The 16,161-nt window shown below is 38.0% G+C and overlaps 1 protein-coding gene across 8 annotated transcripts in view; it reads right to left on the reverse strand.

Annotated features, from left to right (window-relative positions):
• diaph2 (diaphanous-related formin 2) overlaps positions 1–16,161 on the reverse strand; it is a 481,157-nt gene that overhangs the window by 173,560 nt on the left and 291,436 nt on the right. For all 8 annotated transcript variants that reach the window (XM_081382679.1, XM_081382682.1, XM_081382680.1 and 5 more), the window contains one exon: positions 4,425–4,554. In XM_081382679.1, the coding sequence (XP_081238805.1) occupies positions 4,425–4,554 (130 nt within the window). The remainder of the gene's footprint in view (positions 1–4,424; positions 4,555–16,161) is intronic.

Genomic DNA, 16,161 nt, shown 5'->3' on the forward strand with positions numbered 1-16,161 from the left:
GCAATGGATAGATTACATACAGTGAGAACGGACTGGGCATAAACGACCGGAGGGGGAGAAAATAAATAAATGCAGATGGAGATAGTGAAAGCATGTAAGACACACATTAACAGAATCAAGAAAATGGCAAATTGTGACTCAAGCTTAAATTATACACGAGATGATACAAGTATCATTGATCAGCAGAGTTGCTGTTTCAGTTTAAATTTGTCAAGACCGTATTCGGAATTGGCATTAGGAATACAATGATACAATAAAGGGTGGTTAGCTTTGGACAAAAGGTAAAGTATTGTGTAATGTGATTAAAGCTGAGGTCAGATCAGAAGGGCTCACAAATAAGGGTGGCCTGCTGGCCCATAGCCTGTTGACAGAACAAATGCTATATTTAGCCAGTGCATTGCTCTAGTCTACATCATGCATTAGGTAAACAGTAAATGTTTTCTCTGATATACTGAACATTGCCGCTGCCAATTGTGTGATTTAAACTTGTCAACAAGGTAATGTTACCAAGCTGGCAAACATAATTAGGTTTTGTTGAAATGGCAATAATGGCTTGTGACAGTTATCCTCAGAATGCGTAAGGTAGAATGCATTGACGATTATAACACAATCAGTAATGTTTTGCATTCTCATCATTATCATCATCAGCAGCAGCTACAAAATAAAAGTAATTATTTGTTTAAAAAAATGCATTTCAAAGAAATCAAAATATACATTTATATATTTATATACACAAAATCATAATGTAATAGATTAACATACTCTTTCCCCTGGTTTCAAAGACAGGGCTTAAGACTAGTCCTAGACTAAAATGTAAGTCTGAGCTGTTTCCACTGAAATAAACTTGCACTGACTGATCTTAAAAATATATCAGTGCCTTTTTAGTTTTAAGATGCACATCGGTAATGTTTTTGTTCTAAGCATGTTTATAAAAAATACTTAAATGCCCTAATTGATCTATGGTCTAATCCTGGCTTAGTCTAAGCCCTGTCTGTGAAACCGGGCCTTTGAGTCTTTTCTTCCACTTTAATACAAGTTATAGCATTAAAAAAACATAAAAAGTATGTTTAAAAATACAGTACAACGTACTGGAATGTATCATGTATCATGTCAATAAAATGCATCTGTAGAATCTGATGGCTTGGCTAATGGAAATGTTAACATGGCAAATAAAAATCTGTCAGCAGAAAGAAAGAAAGAAAGAAAGAAAGAAAGAAAGAAAGAAAGAAAGAAAGAAAGAAAGAAAGAAAGAAAGAAAGAAAGAAAGAAAGAAAGAAAGAAAGAAAGAAAGAAAGAAAGAAAGAAAGAAAGAAAGAAAGAAAGAAAGAAAGAAACTTACTGTTGAGCCCTCCCTGATCCCACAAAATAATCTGACTTCCTTTATCTCAAACTCTTTCTCTTTCTTGTCCACTATCTTTGTGGAGATTTAAAGGTTTGGGACTGAGAGAGAAGTATTCTGCAGTCACCAATCAAGGCAGAACTGAAAGGAGAGACAATAACATTCTCAAGCAAATCAGGCAGAACTGATTGCTCTTTTCAATCAAGTATATTAAGAGTGCCAGTTCCAACATTTGTAGATGGATATGTGATTACTAAATGTGTGTGCGCACTGCACATCCTTTTGGAACAAATCTTGATGTAACAGGAAGAAATCACCTGATTTGGTCTTCACTCATGTGCGTTGGGTCAAAGTACACTACCTGAGAGCAGAGATCCTGCAAGAGCATGGGATGTGTGATGGGAAGCTTAGCAGAAGACTATGAGAAGATCCCGGTGTATGATCAGAGCATCTGGGCTTTGCACAAAGCTCAAACAGCAGAGTTCAGCAGGGTGTAGAGCCATGCTCCTGTGGGCACAGGCAGAGTGGGACAGCATAGGGTTTGCAGTGCACCAGTGCTCTTGTGTTCTAGTGTGTAACTCTGCCTGCCTAAAAAGCCGCTCTGACGGGGAAAAGGGATAAGGTGGAGGAAGTAGTATTCTTAAGAGACAACAAATCTACTGTTCTTTGTGAGAAATATAGAGTGAGAGACAAAAAAAAAAAAAAAGACAAAGAAAAAAAAAGGAAAAGCCCAAAGGTTAACTGAGCAGCAGAGAGGAGGCTGGAGAAGAAAAGCAAGAACTTAAGAATAGAGAGGTAGCAGGAATTACAGAGAATGAGAGGTTGGTGTCTAAATGTGGGTTAAGGTGAGCTGTGCTACCATGTTAAAAGAAGAAACGGATTCATGTTCTCTCACCACTTTGACATGAACAGAAAGGTCTCAAAAAAGATCAGTAGCCAAAGCTGAATTACTTATTCATGACTGCTTCAACACTTAACCAGGTGGGACATCTGTATGCGTTACATGTACGATAGCAATCGGAGGGCTAATAAATAGCCTTCAGAAAAAGAAATTAAATTAAATATGATATATATCTCATATTTAATATGCCATTTAGCATAATTGGCTTTGATGTACAGTACAGTAATAGTCAGAATTTATTATTTACGCTATATAAAATTAATTATATGTATAGTGAAGTTAACTGAAATATAATGAATACAATCAATTAACAAATTAATTAATAACACATATAAGCAGGGTGACATTTTCTCATCACTCTAGTGAACTAAATCAGAGCCAAGAACTGCTTAACTGTCATTCTAAATTAGATAAAGACCATGGACAAAGAACTGATTCTCTTTGAAATGTCTCTCTGAAAATCATTAGGTTTGTGCATTCTTTCAGCCATCTACCTTGACATAGATACCGCTGGTCTATTCAACAGTGGCCGCATCCTTCACAACAAACCACTGAATTTGTTTTATTAGATTAGATAAGCAATTAGGTAACTAACAAAGTAAATAAAGCTCAAGGGCTTCAACCAAACAGTTCCAAATGGAATTAAAGACAAATTAGCTTATTGACAGGAGAAATTACGCCACTGCCGGGACACGCATGCCTGTATTTCTCCCCTGACGGAGACGAACAGAGACAGACATTTCATGTGGCAATAATACAGAAGATTATAGCATTCACTGAGGGTCTTCATTTCCAAATCTGTTTGAAATGAATGAGAGTTAAGAAACCAGATATTTAAATTCACTGAAATCTCTCTCAGCATAGTGGGAAGCACTAAAGCTCTTAATCACTGCAAGCCATAATAAGAATCCATTCCACAATGTCAGAACGGCTGTGTGAGACTACGCCACCATCCCTGCTAAGCTACCTCCCCACTTGGACTCTTAACCTTTCCTGTCGGCCATACTGTGGAACATATGGGCCTCTTGCGCTTCATTATAGTTCCTTCATCAGCCCTCAGAACTGCTCTACACCATTCTAATGAAACTTGTCTATTCATAGTAATGGAAAAAGCTGGATTTACACCTAGCAAAAGGATTAAAAAAGGCTCTTTGGCCATTAACTAGTTTTATTTCATTCTCTGCAAAAGCTCTAATTATAGTCCACGGGGCCAATTGTGTCTGGTCTCCTGTGTTGATCTCTGTAACATTAGTTCATCTAATTCAAGCCATAAAAAGCCTCAAAGCTCACGGCTTAAAATAAGACCACAGGAGAAAACCAATAAAGGATTTGACGAACACCATAAAGAAGCGTGATTTAGATAGATGGAGTGAGGTATATATTGTATATGAGGGTAAATATCTCAAGGTCACACCAACAGAGCCCCATATTTTTCCCAAGGACCTAGCTGATATCTGCCGATCAGGGGTGATAATGTCTTCACAACCCAAAGCTGGTTGTTCAATTAACCAGGCTTAACACATTTAAAGGGAAATCTGTTGGATTGAACACGATAACAGCTTATGGGAGGGAAGAAATAAAAGGATAGACTTCTGGATCAAAATAAAGCACATCTTTATCTAGCCTGAAACAATCATGCAGCTAAACCGAATTACATGGCATTATTGCAGAGTCTTCCAAACTGACACTAATAACGCATCACAAACATGCCAGAAAACTGAGTCATTTTACAGATGTGCTTTACCAGCAAACGGACTGAATAGGTCCGTAAAAAAAAAAAAAAAAAAATTCTAACAACAATAACTCTCTGTATTCAACTTACTGTAAGTACAGCCATTGTAGTGGCTATTATGAACTTAAAGGACACTGGATCACCAATAATAATACACTGACTGGTATGCATTTTTGTAGAGAGGGAAAACAATTCACCATCTCATATGATTAATTTGCATTATGTCAAGCACTGCAACTGTGTCAGTGTCCTTTTTGGACCAGTGTTTTTTTATTAGTCTTGTAATATACTACAAAATACTGCTAAGACCATAAATGCAAATGCATTCAGACAAAGCATAATTATTATTAGAAACAATTATTTTGTGCTCCACTTGATAATTTATACTGCCACATGAATGACTTCAAAATAAATCACAATTGACATTTAAAATAATAATAATAACTATTTACCCTTGCTGGCACTTTCAACATGCTCAAGCTCATCAGGGAACTTCAGGATCTCAGCATACTTTTCTTCACATTTCTCGGCCAGGAAATGCAGAAGCGTTGTATTCTGCTCCGTTGACTTTGTGTCACGAAGCTACGGAGAAAAGATTGATATGAATTATGAAATTGCATTGCACATTTGCACAGTTAATATATACATTTTGTCATAGTAAGATGAAACATTTAAAAGTAAACCAAAACTTTGAACAAACTCTTCATGCATGTAATCAGACACATATTCATTCAGCTGATTCACATACAAGATGGAACACAGCATAGATAGATAGAACGATAGATAGAACGGTAGATAGATTAAAAAAAGGAGGAGTGCATGATATATACATGTGTCGATAGCACTTTACGATGTTTGCACATACATTTGACAAATAGGTGTGTCAATAAAGTTGAAATTGGCTGTAGCAGAGTGCACAGAGGCATATTTTCCCCGGTTCACTTATTTACCAAGTTTAATTTGAAAAGGAGCTTTCTCCCCCAAACCACAACCATTCTTTGTACAGTATTAAGGTGACATGAACAAAATGAAATATTTAGATCAATACACACTGCTAACACTCTTGCTACGGGCTGCTGTAGTGTACGCCAAAAAAAAGTAACAATATTTAGCAATCCATATCAAGGATCAGATAAAGAGGACCAGAGTAACCAAACCTACATTAACCAAGTTAGTTAAACAAAATTAAACCACACTACAGACAATTGTGATTAGAATATTACAGCTTCAAATTAAAAAAGAATCCGAAGCTAAAACACTCCTAACCCTGCAGAAACCGATTCCCACAAAAAAAGGCACATGATGTTTTTAAACAGAAAGAACCGAGTTCCCTTGGTGACATAAATGTATTGCTTGAGAACTAGAAATGATAAACCAAACATGTAGCCATGTTGCTCTTTCTCTCCCTCTCCCCTCCATTTGGAGGGCCATGGCTGCAGGCCCACATTAAGCAGTGCACTGGGGCTGGGTGACCTCTGCACCCTCTCAGACTCAAACAGATTGTTTGCTGTCAAGCCTAGACTCCAGGAAGGCTGCTTTCGCACAGAAGATGGCTGCTGAGTCCCGCAGCAGAGCCGGGGAAGGCAGAATGAATCCTCAAGCTGGACTGCACAGCAGATGTGATATTAACCTTTACACAAACTGATGGCAAACTTACGACAGCTGGCACACTTCCCCGCTACACATAATGTCTCCCATAGATTTTCTCTTCCAAAATGTCTCTGCGGATACAGGGTTGAGGAATTGGTTTTCTGCTAGAAAAATGTGGCAGGTGAAAAGAGGTAAATTAATAAATGGATGCAGTCTTTTGCCTCTTTTCTCTTCATAAACTGTAATCGGCGTGTTTGTCTTAAACAAATGAGACAGGAGCATCAGACCAAATGTAATAAAAAAAGTCAAAAGAAAACAAATATCAGGCATTACAACAACACATATTGCATGTGGATTATTTAAAGGTGATGAGGTGGAAAACAGGAATGGCATTCTCTTTTGAAACAGAGGAGTTTTCATAATGTAAAGTTTGCCCAGTCTATACAAACCATTCATGTGGAAACTGCAAAAATTACTTATTTACAAGCTTTCAATACATATTTTATATGCATAGTTATCAGTTTATTAAATAAACTGTTTAATAACACAACCAGTAATATAAACTGTAAAATATATTAAATATAAAATATAATAAAACAAAGTTGTGGTAGCTTCTCAAAAAAAAAAAAAAAGGAAAAAAAAGAAGAAAATTTGTTTTTTAGGCCTCTAGAAAATGTGTAGAGTATAGAAATGCTTATAGACCACTATCGAAAAGTGACAATCTACCCATCCAAAGGTAAAAATTCCCTTACTCCATCTCATCGGTCATCTAAGAGCTTACCACATTGAGAAAGTGCTTACAGTTTTGTTTGTAAAGGTGAGGGTGGAAAACGGTCATGTACATCTAAACTGTTTTTGGCACAGTAACATTTAACTAACACCTACACACCTGACCATCAGGCTGCCAAAGTTGACAGAATCCCTGACCGACCAGCTGCCCGGTCGTGAGTGGATGCTGATGTTTCATTTAATAGCAGGCAGAGATGAGATAAGCCTTCTCTGCCGAACAGCTGACAGGAGTCTCTCTCCCCTGCTGAATTCCATTACAGCCCATCCCATGTACGTGGTCGTCTTCCTTAATGATCTAGGATTACTTAAATGATATGCACACTAAAATACTTCATTTATCATTTTGAGATGCAAACAAAGGCAATATATTAATCTAAGCACACCGTGACGTATAATTACCTATTCAATGGGGTCTAGAGATCAATAAAGCTTTTAGCCCTGCAAGGCCTTTGTATCCTTTTCAAAGTGAGAAAGCCTTCCAGAGATTAAAAAGCAATTGTTTCCAGGTAGGATGAATTGCTGTGAGCTCAGACTGGAGAAGTCACAATTGATTAGTCCATTAGGAAAGCATAATTTAGCCTCTTGCTTTACAGCCTGTTTAGTGGTATTTATCTATTTATCAGGGAGTGCGATTGCACACTTAACTGTATCGTCCACACTAGAGGAATCCTAGCAAAAAGTCCAGCAAATAATCTGTGAATTATTATCGGAATTTCCTGTGGAGTGTTTTCATTCGAAAATGCCACTGTGTTCCAGCATCCATTAGATAAATCACTTCCAATTTCTCCCTGAGAGATTGGCAATAAATGAGAGCAGACACAGAAACATGCCTCAGCTGCAATCTCCAATATAATACAACACACGCAGCACCTTACAGAGTCTCGCTGCTAAAGACGAGGAAAAAAAAAAAAAAAAAAAAAACTAAAACCAGATCCTAAACGCTGGTTTATTTTCTTCCAAAATGACCCTTTCTTCTACGCAGCTGGCTGTCTAAAATCAATATTGGTTTACAAGGATTGGAACAAAAAACAGCACGGAAAAACAACAAGAAATCTAAGCAAACAAAAACAGGTCTTTTTTTTTCTCACTTTAACCGAGACAGAACCCACACCGCGCTTGCACGTCCTTCATAAGGAGTACAATGTTTGCTGTTGTTACTGTGGAAGCTGTTGCTTCACATTCCAGAGTAAATGCATGCTGAATTTAAAGTAAATGTCTTTGTAAATTATCTCCAGTTAGATCTACACCATTGCTTTCCTGCGTGTGAATTAAAACGCACGTACAATAGTTAAGGTCGAAGTAATTGTGAAAGCTCCGGTGCAGATATCAAAACAGGGGCAGTTGCTTTTGCACTGCCGACACTGCATCCAAATCCTAATGTTGTTTTCTTTATTTAAACAGAATTAAGTTTTGCACCCGCTCAGCCACGGGGTGTTTACCAATCAGCCCGCACTGAGCCGCTAACGCGCAGAACAGCGGCAGAGCAGGCGGAGAGATAATGCACTTTAAAGGCTTTGCCATCCGATGCTGACGACCTCAGCATGCGCACTGCATGCCTGCCTCCTCTGATTTACACAGCTATCACAGGAAACAAGCGACGCACAGTCTATGTCTTTTAAGAGAGGGAAAACAACCTCAACCTTAAAAAAAAAAAAAAAAAAAAAAAAAACTTTCCTTCCTGCACGTTAACTAACTTCATGCTACTTTTCTTTGATTTATATTTGAAGTTTTAAATTATAGCATAATGTTAATGTAACGAATACGACTCTGGGTAAATATGAATTAGCTCAAGAATATGGGGAATTCTGGGAATATTAATATTTACGACTCATGGTCATAATTCATAAGTCGCATGTACATTTATTTTATCAATTATCGAGATTACCTTGTTCTGTAACTGGTCTGACCAACCTTTAACTCGGCCAGCGAGTAGATGTAAGGTCAGTACAGTTAAGAAGGGGGTATTCACAAACTCCACTAAAGTTTAGGTTCTGGCCACGAACCTTAAACTTCTGAGTTTATTAATTAAAACTACTGAATGTAGTCTAGTATCGAGCTTGTAGCTTAGATCTTTTAGATTCATTGACTTATAAGGTAGGCTTTATACAGAGACAGTGAAAAGTATTCCATGGATTTTAATAAATGTAAAACTAGAGATTATATGAGCTACAAATATAAACGTACGTAAAAATGCAAACAATAAACAAACAAACACTTAACCGAAACAAAACATAAAACATAGCATGATCAGAATGAACTGAAAGAAAGAAAGAAATAGAGAGGAGGGAAAAGCTAGTAATTATTACATACAGAAACCTTGGTTCACGAGACCCCTGGAAAACGACTTCTATCAGCTCAATATAACATTAAGTTACTTGCAGAATTCTGTGCTCTTTCTGGTCAGACTGAAGCAGGAAGCGGGAAGCGGACAGCGCGGACGTGTCCTGTTTCTGCTGGGTCTTCCAGTGCCGCGAAGTTCGAAAAGGCTCACTGGATATAATATTACCGAGAAAGTCAGGTGCGTCTCCCGGGACGGGAGAGGTTTCAGATTTTGGTTGCAGAGACGGCAGGCTTTTTCATGGTGCGGGCCATGTGTCCCAGAGGCCAAGGCAAGGCCCGTTCATCTGGAGCAGCGCTGCACGTGGAGAAGGAGGAGGAGGTCAGCGGGATCGATGAGAGAAGAGAGTTTAAGAGTGGGGGTCTCGTCCTTTTAACAGACATCTGTTTTACGCCCTGTTTTGTGACAGAGCGAATCAAAACTTCTGATCTGTAGCGGGAAGATGTCTTCTTTGTGTGAAGAAAAACACGCCCCCTTGTATCATATGTCTTCTGAGCGAAATAATTAATATTTCCTCTTAAGATTATACATACAGAATAATACATCTTACCATAATACTATGTGCGGGACTGGTTGAATTAAAACAGACAGATACCAAGAATTACAGGTAGATATTGGACACACATAACATTACGTTCATATGCATCATTACACACAAATAAAGCTTGATTAAACACACAATAAAATTGTCAGTGTTTCCGTTATGGCAAACACTTTGAGAAACATAGGAATACATATCCACCTTCAGTGGCTTGTTATGTGGGGGGAATATCTGTTTCAAAGTCCAGAGTGTGTGTGTTCTGGAATGTCTTACGAACGTGAAGTTTTATGGTCTGAGGTAGGGTTACCACAAGACACTATTGAGGACCTTCTTTCAGTGAACATTTAGAATTAAAGATTTTACTCTTAGCAACCCACACCTCTATTATAAAGCAAAGCTAATCACACACATACATATCGGAAGGTATACACTCAAGAGCCATATTTCTACATGAAATTGTACTCAAAGGAGGTTTTGTGTGTGTGGGTGTGTGTGTGTGTGTGTGTGTGTGTGTGGGTCATGAGGTTGTAAAGTCACAGGGAGTCCATGCTGAAATGGGGGGTTTTACAAGGGATTGTCCAGAACAGGGTTCCTTTTGTGACTAAAATGTTCCTCTGGGAACAACAGATTGCAATTTTGACATGTCCAAGCAGACTTAGCGACGCCGTGGACAGACCCGTTGTCTGAAAAGACAACGGAGGATGTGTTTGGAGACAAGGAATTACTAATTGGAACAGCATGTGACCGCATGTCAGGCATTGTCGCTACATTACCAAACTATTAATGTCTTCATGATGCCACAACCAGGTTGACTGAATTTTGATATGGATGAGTCTGATCTGGACTCTATAATTGGGAGTAAATAATAAATAATCAGTAGCGCCTTAAACAGTTCATAAATTAAAATAATTTTGTCTTTATTTTTGTCACCTTATTTATTTTATTATTTGCTGTCAGTCATAATGAAAATCACAAGAAACTCTTAACAAGAATACATTTCTCAAACACCCACATCAACAGTTGATAAACAACATGTTGCCTATAACTGCAGTATTTAAATGCAAAGAAACCTGGTCAGAATATTTTTACTACATCAAAACAAATGCAACTTTCAGACTGATGCCGCATATGCAAATGTGTGAAACAAACGAAATACATTTTCAGATTTTTTTTTTGAAAATGTATTTCACTTGTTTCACACATATACATATGACATACATATGACATATGACTAACGCAATTCCAAAATCCATTTCTTTGCAGAGAAATTGATTTTGGAATTGCATTAGTTATTTATATCTCAAATCATTAAAGAATATATTAGTGAACTATTTGGTGCTCACTGCTTCAATCTATATGAAGCTGTTTTGCACCTTGAAACTGTGTGCAATATGACTGTCCTCCAGTGATGTTGAAAGATTTAAGTGGCAGTTATTATTGCCAGACTTTCAGTGCTAATCACATCAGCGTAATGGCCAGTGAAGGGAATACCAAATGAGGGCGAATATGTAATGACTGCCGCAAAATCCGAGGCCGAAATAATTGACATGGACATGCGAGGAACATTATATTGGTCTCATTTTCAATGGACATGTAATAACAAGGTTCATTTCACGAGAGCCTGCATAATGCCCTGAAAATTGCAGGCAATCCAGCCACAAGGGTTTTCGTGAAAGGTATGTTCAATTGATGCTCAATCTTTTTGGGAATAACATATTTAAAGATTATATTTTTAATAGATATTTATTGGCTACAGCCGGACTTCTCACCTTCAGAGGGAAAATAATGTGACAATAAAGACACCTTGATGACACTTGTTGCTATGGACAATGGCTATTATACCTCCTGTAGTGCAGAAGAGCGCACTGTGGATTATAACAAGTTTGGCAGGAGTAAAATCTACTAACCGCCGCCACTCTCCATATGACAAGCACAACAAAACAAGAAACACACCGGAATGAATGACAGGGGCATGTTAAATCAATCTCATGTGAATAATTACCAAGGGATGGGTGGGTTGGAACGGGAATAGAGAGGGAGGGCAAACGCGAGCGTCAGCCGGTGTCTCCACGTCAGTGCGCCGGCAACTTGTTCCGTAATCATTCCCCACTGTGACCGCACTGCTGCTGGAGACGCATGCTGTGAGAGCTAATTAGCACGGCCCTCCACACTGTGTCCGTTCCCTCTCACACACCCCGCAGCCAAGCTTCCCCACATCACTTTCACACGTGTGGGGATGCAACACGCTCACACTTTCATTAGATGGGGATCAATCATCTGCTCACATTGGGTAATCACAATTTAATTTCATGCATTTCAAATTTTAATTTGTTTATTATTATGCCCCAAACTGTCATTACATAAAGCCGCTACTGTGCAAGTTTGTTTTCATCTGCCATGTAAGATCAGCACTATGCAGAGAGAAAAAGGTGAAATAAAGGAGATCTGGGTACAGTTTCCATGCAATGAAGAAGCAGAAGTCTGAGGTCTAAGGTTTGCATGATTCAGCTCATTGAAAATTACAAACAAATGCTCTGTGCCAAAACATGGTGAGCTGCCTACAGAAGTGGTATTTTAAGGCACAATCGGAGAAACACTCCTGGCGCAAAGTGACTCAAAAGTTATAGGCAACTTAATTATACTGTCTAGAAATATACTTTTTGGCTAAACATATATCCCAGAATGCATTGTGACACATATTATACTATTACACAAACATTTAATAGATTTCAACGATATTACTCTGTGTAGCTATCTTCATATACACTGTAGGTGTGGACTTCCCTATTACCACATAATTAGAATGCTTATTAAAACTTTATAGTTAGTTACTTTTATAGTTGACATCCTTGGGTTGAATGGCCCTATAAAATGTAGCTTCCAAGGAATGTAGCTCTTAAGGTTCTGAAAAAAGCTAATGTGTCTTTATTTATACCCTGTAAAAGTGAGAGGGTGAATAAGAGATAAATAGAGGGCAAAACATGATCCTGTAAGAGGTGAAATACAGAGGTTTAAGGTGATTAACCAGTCTTTAATTTTATCTGACAAAACTGAGCTGATTAGCACAGTGAGCTGAAACCTATTGACATAATAGAAACAGTGCACAGGGTGGGCAGATATGCAGCCAATAAGTCTGTGAATAGTGGACAACACAGTATGGAGCCCTGCTGAGAGAGAAAGAGAAAGAGAAATAGGGAGAAAGAGAAAGAGAAGAAGAAAGAGAAATAGATTTCTATCAAATTAGTGAGGCAGATATACTTTGGCACATCAGTTATGTCAGCATCTCTGGCAATCTTGTTTGAAATTGAATAATCTAATTTACTTTAAGTTATGATGTTCCACTAATTTTCCAGTCAAGGCACTTCCATTTTATTACTTCCATGCCTCCTTTCTCTTGTTCTTCTATGCCTGTGTGATAATGCTAATGTTCATTAAGTTCCCAGGCATAGATGAATCAGGAATTTCTCTCAACAATACTGGTTCTTTCAGAGGAGAGGCAAGGGAAAACACATAGTGAGTAAAATTGAGACACATTAGAGAGGCTACTATATTTGAGAAAAGGACAAATAAAAAAAAAAATACAAAAGCATCTAAGGGGGAATGGGATTATAATAACAAAAATAATACTTTAATTAACTGAAGCTCGTTATGGTACCTCTTGGCCATCCAATGCTGTCATGAGCCTGGACTTGGGCTCCCAATAGGAAAGCCTAGGCAACCGATTTAAAAAAAAAAAAAAAAAAGCCATTTACAAACGTAACCCACACTGTTGTCAGGATAAGTACGATGAGTCATTGCATTCAAAATATTAATTGTGCTAAAGCTATACATTCCTATTTGAATTGCCCCCTCACAGTGATAATATAAAGGGGCTTTTCTGTATCGATTCTATAATTTGTATTCAGCCAACATTTCAGAACAAACTTTTTATGAGGATATTGTCAAAGTTAATGTGCAAAATTGCTTCTTTTTCCATAAAGGTACAATGTCTGTGTGTCTGAAGGTGCTCAGTCATTTAAAACTGTATTCATAAAAATATAAAGAGGGAAAATGATAGAGAAATAGAGAAAGATAGCCTGTCCAGTTCATATACTTGAATGCACCCAATCCGCCCATTTCAATATTCGTTGAAGTATGTTGAAGAGTTCCACGGAATAACAATCAACCTCCATTGAGACATCCGAAAGATATAAATCCTCAAGAACAATTAGCTAATAACAGACATGAGAGGCAAAGGGGACCAAGAAATCTCAGACCACCTAAAGGACTGTCATCTCTGATTGCTCAATTACACATTTTGCCAAAGGACCTTCAGTTTACAGGCATTGATTGTGCATAGATCTTCACAGCAGTAGTTTGTGTTTTTATTTAGTCAAGGAAACTATGGGAAAGTCACACTCCAACACACAACAGCTGAGGGGCATGGAAGAAGAAAGAGATACCAAGACGCTGATGGCGACTGGCGTATTTTGCCTACCAATGGCAGGCAGCCTGGACTAGAATGGTAGCCAATAGACTAATCTAAAAGCTCAGAGCCTGCCATGAGGCAAGTTTACTTAGTAAGAATGACAAGTGAAAATCAGAAGGCCTCAGGCTACACCTCTGGCAGTTTTGGGGTGGGGAGTGAGGTAGCTCAGGGAGTTCATTTGTCCATGAGCTCACTATCCATGCCATCTGTGAGAAAGACAACCGGCACTGAGAGAATCTCTAAAAAGCTGAGAAATGACGCAAAGATACTGTGAACATATATGAGGGAGAATACTCTACCTATTTCTCTTTCTTCTTTTCAATTTACAAGTTGCCAATATAAACATTGAAATTACTAAACGGTGACAGCTGAACACATTTGATCTGTTTAACAAAGAGGAAACATTGTAAAAGACTTAAAAAAGCCAAAATAAAGGTTCAATCTTCATAAACTCTTCTGACATCTCTACTGGAAAGTATCATGCTTAAACAACCCCAAAAGCAGAGAGCAAATCCAGATTTAATGAATATTATCTGTAATTTAATACCTTTTCATGCTTGTAGCTTTGAAAGGGGCTTTGCTGTGGAGTAAGCCTTTTCCCACATGGTTGATTTCATTTGAAGTTGCCATAATCTTTGTGTGCATTCCTCTGAGTCTACCTTTCCTGAAAAATGTCAAATGTTCACTACAGAAGTTACTTTTTTGAAAAGTATATGACAAGGAGTCAAGAATCCACAACAGAAGGTTACTTTCTACGCTCACACATACTGTAAGATTAAAGTTAACTGAAGCTTAAAAGAGCCGAGATACTTTGTGTGTCTCTGAGAGATGATGGTCAAAGGTACTGGATCTCCATAGATGAAAACACACTTCATACATGCCCCACAAAATCCAGACATGGCTCAGGCTCTGTTCAAATTTTCTTTTGATATATAGGCTAAAAAAAGTGCATGCAACCACATATTCAGGATTTAGGCAGACCAAATGTTTAAGAGAAGTCATTTTAAAACGGCCATTTAGCTTGATCAGGAAGGCAAAGTCCCTCTTAATATTTATAGTGGTTGTGGCCCAGAATTAAATAAAACTATAATTTTTTTTTTTTTTCTGTAAAACATGTTCTCTGCTGTTTAAAAATGTATTGCATGTATTGAAATGTAATACAAATAAAGTTAACTGCTTTACAAAACAATGGGTTTAGATATAGTGCAGTCTACACATTTGAACCACTCTGGCACTGAACATATTTTATACATGTCTGGATGGGGTGACTTCTGTGTTTAGAACTGCAGGAATCAGTTGACTGTTTGCCACTGCCTGGACATTGACATAGCAGTGTTTGTCTAATAAAGAGAGATAAAAGCTAGATTCTTAATTTACACACGGCAAACTGCTATACTCACTGATGTTGGTAACTATAGTCGGCTGTTTCTTTTATAACACCAGATGTTTAAAGAAAAGCAGAAGGATTTTTTTTTTTTTTAAAGCAGTTCTGAGCTAACAGCAATGTTAACCAGTAAAAAGCTTCTGGAATATGCAAATGAGATCTACAGATGGTACCAAGTGTGACTGCAAGACTCACGGGTCAGCCCACGACCGGCCCTCCCTGATGAGCTTGTTAGCAAGCTGAGATCTGCCACGTAGGGGGCCATTTACTTGACTGAACTGATTGAGAATATGGGCATTTCCCTTTGTCCATCAATAACTGCCCAATCAGTGCTCAGTGTCCGCACTGCAGGCACTTCACTAATGTTCTGTAAATGTGACTTTGACCAATATGAATGCAATTTTCCTGAATCATTTGACAGCTCATATTTAAAAGAAAAAAAAAAAGGGTGAAAGAAATCAAAAGACTTAAGGGAGGAAGAAGGAAGGGGAAAAGGTAGGCATGCAATTCTGAATCATTAGACCGCTCAAATATAGAAATAAAACTAAGGGTTAATGAAATAAAAAAAGGAAGGAAGGAAGGAAAGGAAGGAAGGAAAAAAAACAAAAACAAAGGAACAATACAACTGAACTAGAAGGAAGGAATTAAAATGAGGACGAAAACAAAGGGGAAAGATATGCAATACCACTGAACCATGAATAAAGAAATAAAGAAATAAAGAAAGAAAGAAAGAAAGAAAGAAAGAAAGAAAGAAAGAAAGAAAGAAAGAAAGAAAGAAAGAAAGAAAGAAACTGATACAGTACATCAGGAAGGGGGCAAGGACTCAACATGTCTATGAAAGGCAGTGTATAGACACTGTCATTTTAGTTCATGTGTTTAAAAACGTATTATTGGGCATAACACAGAGTCAGAGAACAGCCGATGGGAGCTATAGAGAGGTCTGAACACAGTGTGTTAGTCCGCTACTGCGAGACCCAAGGTCAGGATTTATGACGAGGTCAGAGAAAATACCGCCGAGCGACGAGCTCAGATGACCATTGGATCCTCTCCGCTCAACTGCCCATGCTCAGGGCAGGGTC

The sequence above is a fragment of the Scardinius erythrophthalmus genome (assembly GCF_964197995.2).
Source record: "Scardinius erythrophthalmus genome assembly, chromosome: 13".
Taxonomy (NCBI): domain Eukaryota; kingdom Metazoa; phylum Chordata; class Actinopteri; order Cypriniformes; family Leuciscidae; genus Scardinius; species Scardinius erythrophthalmus.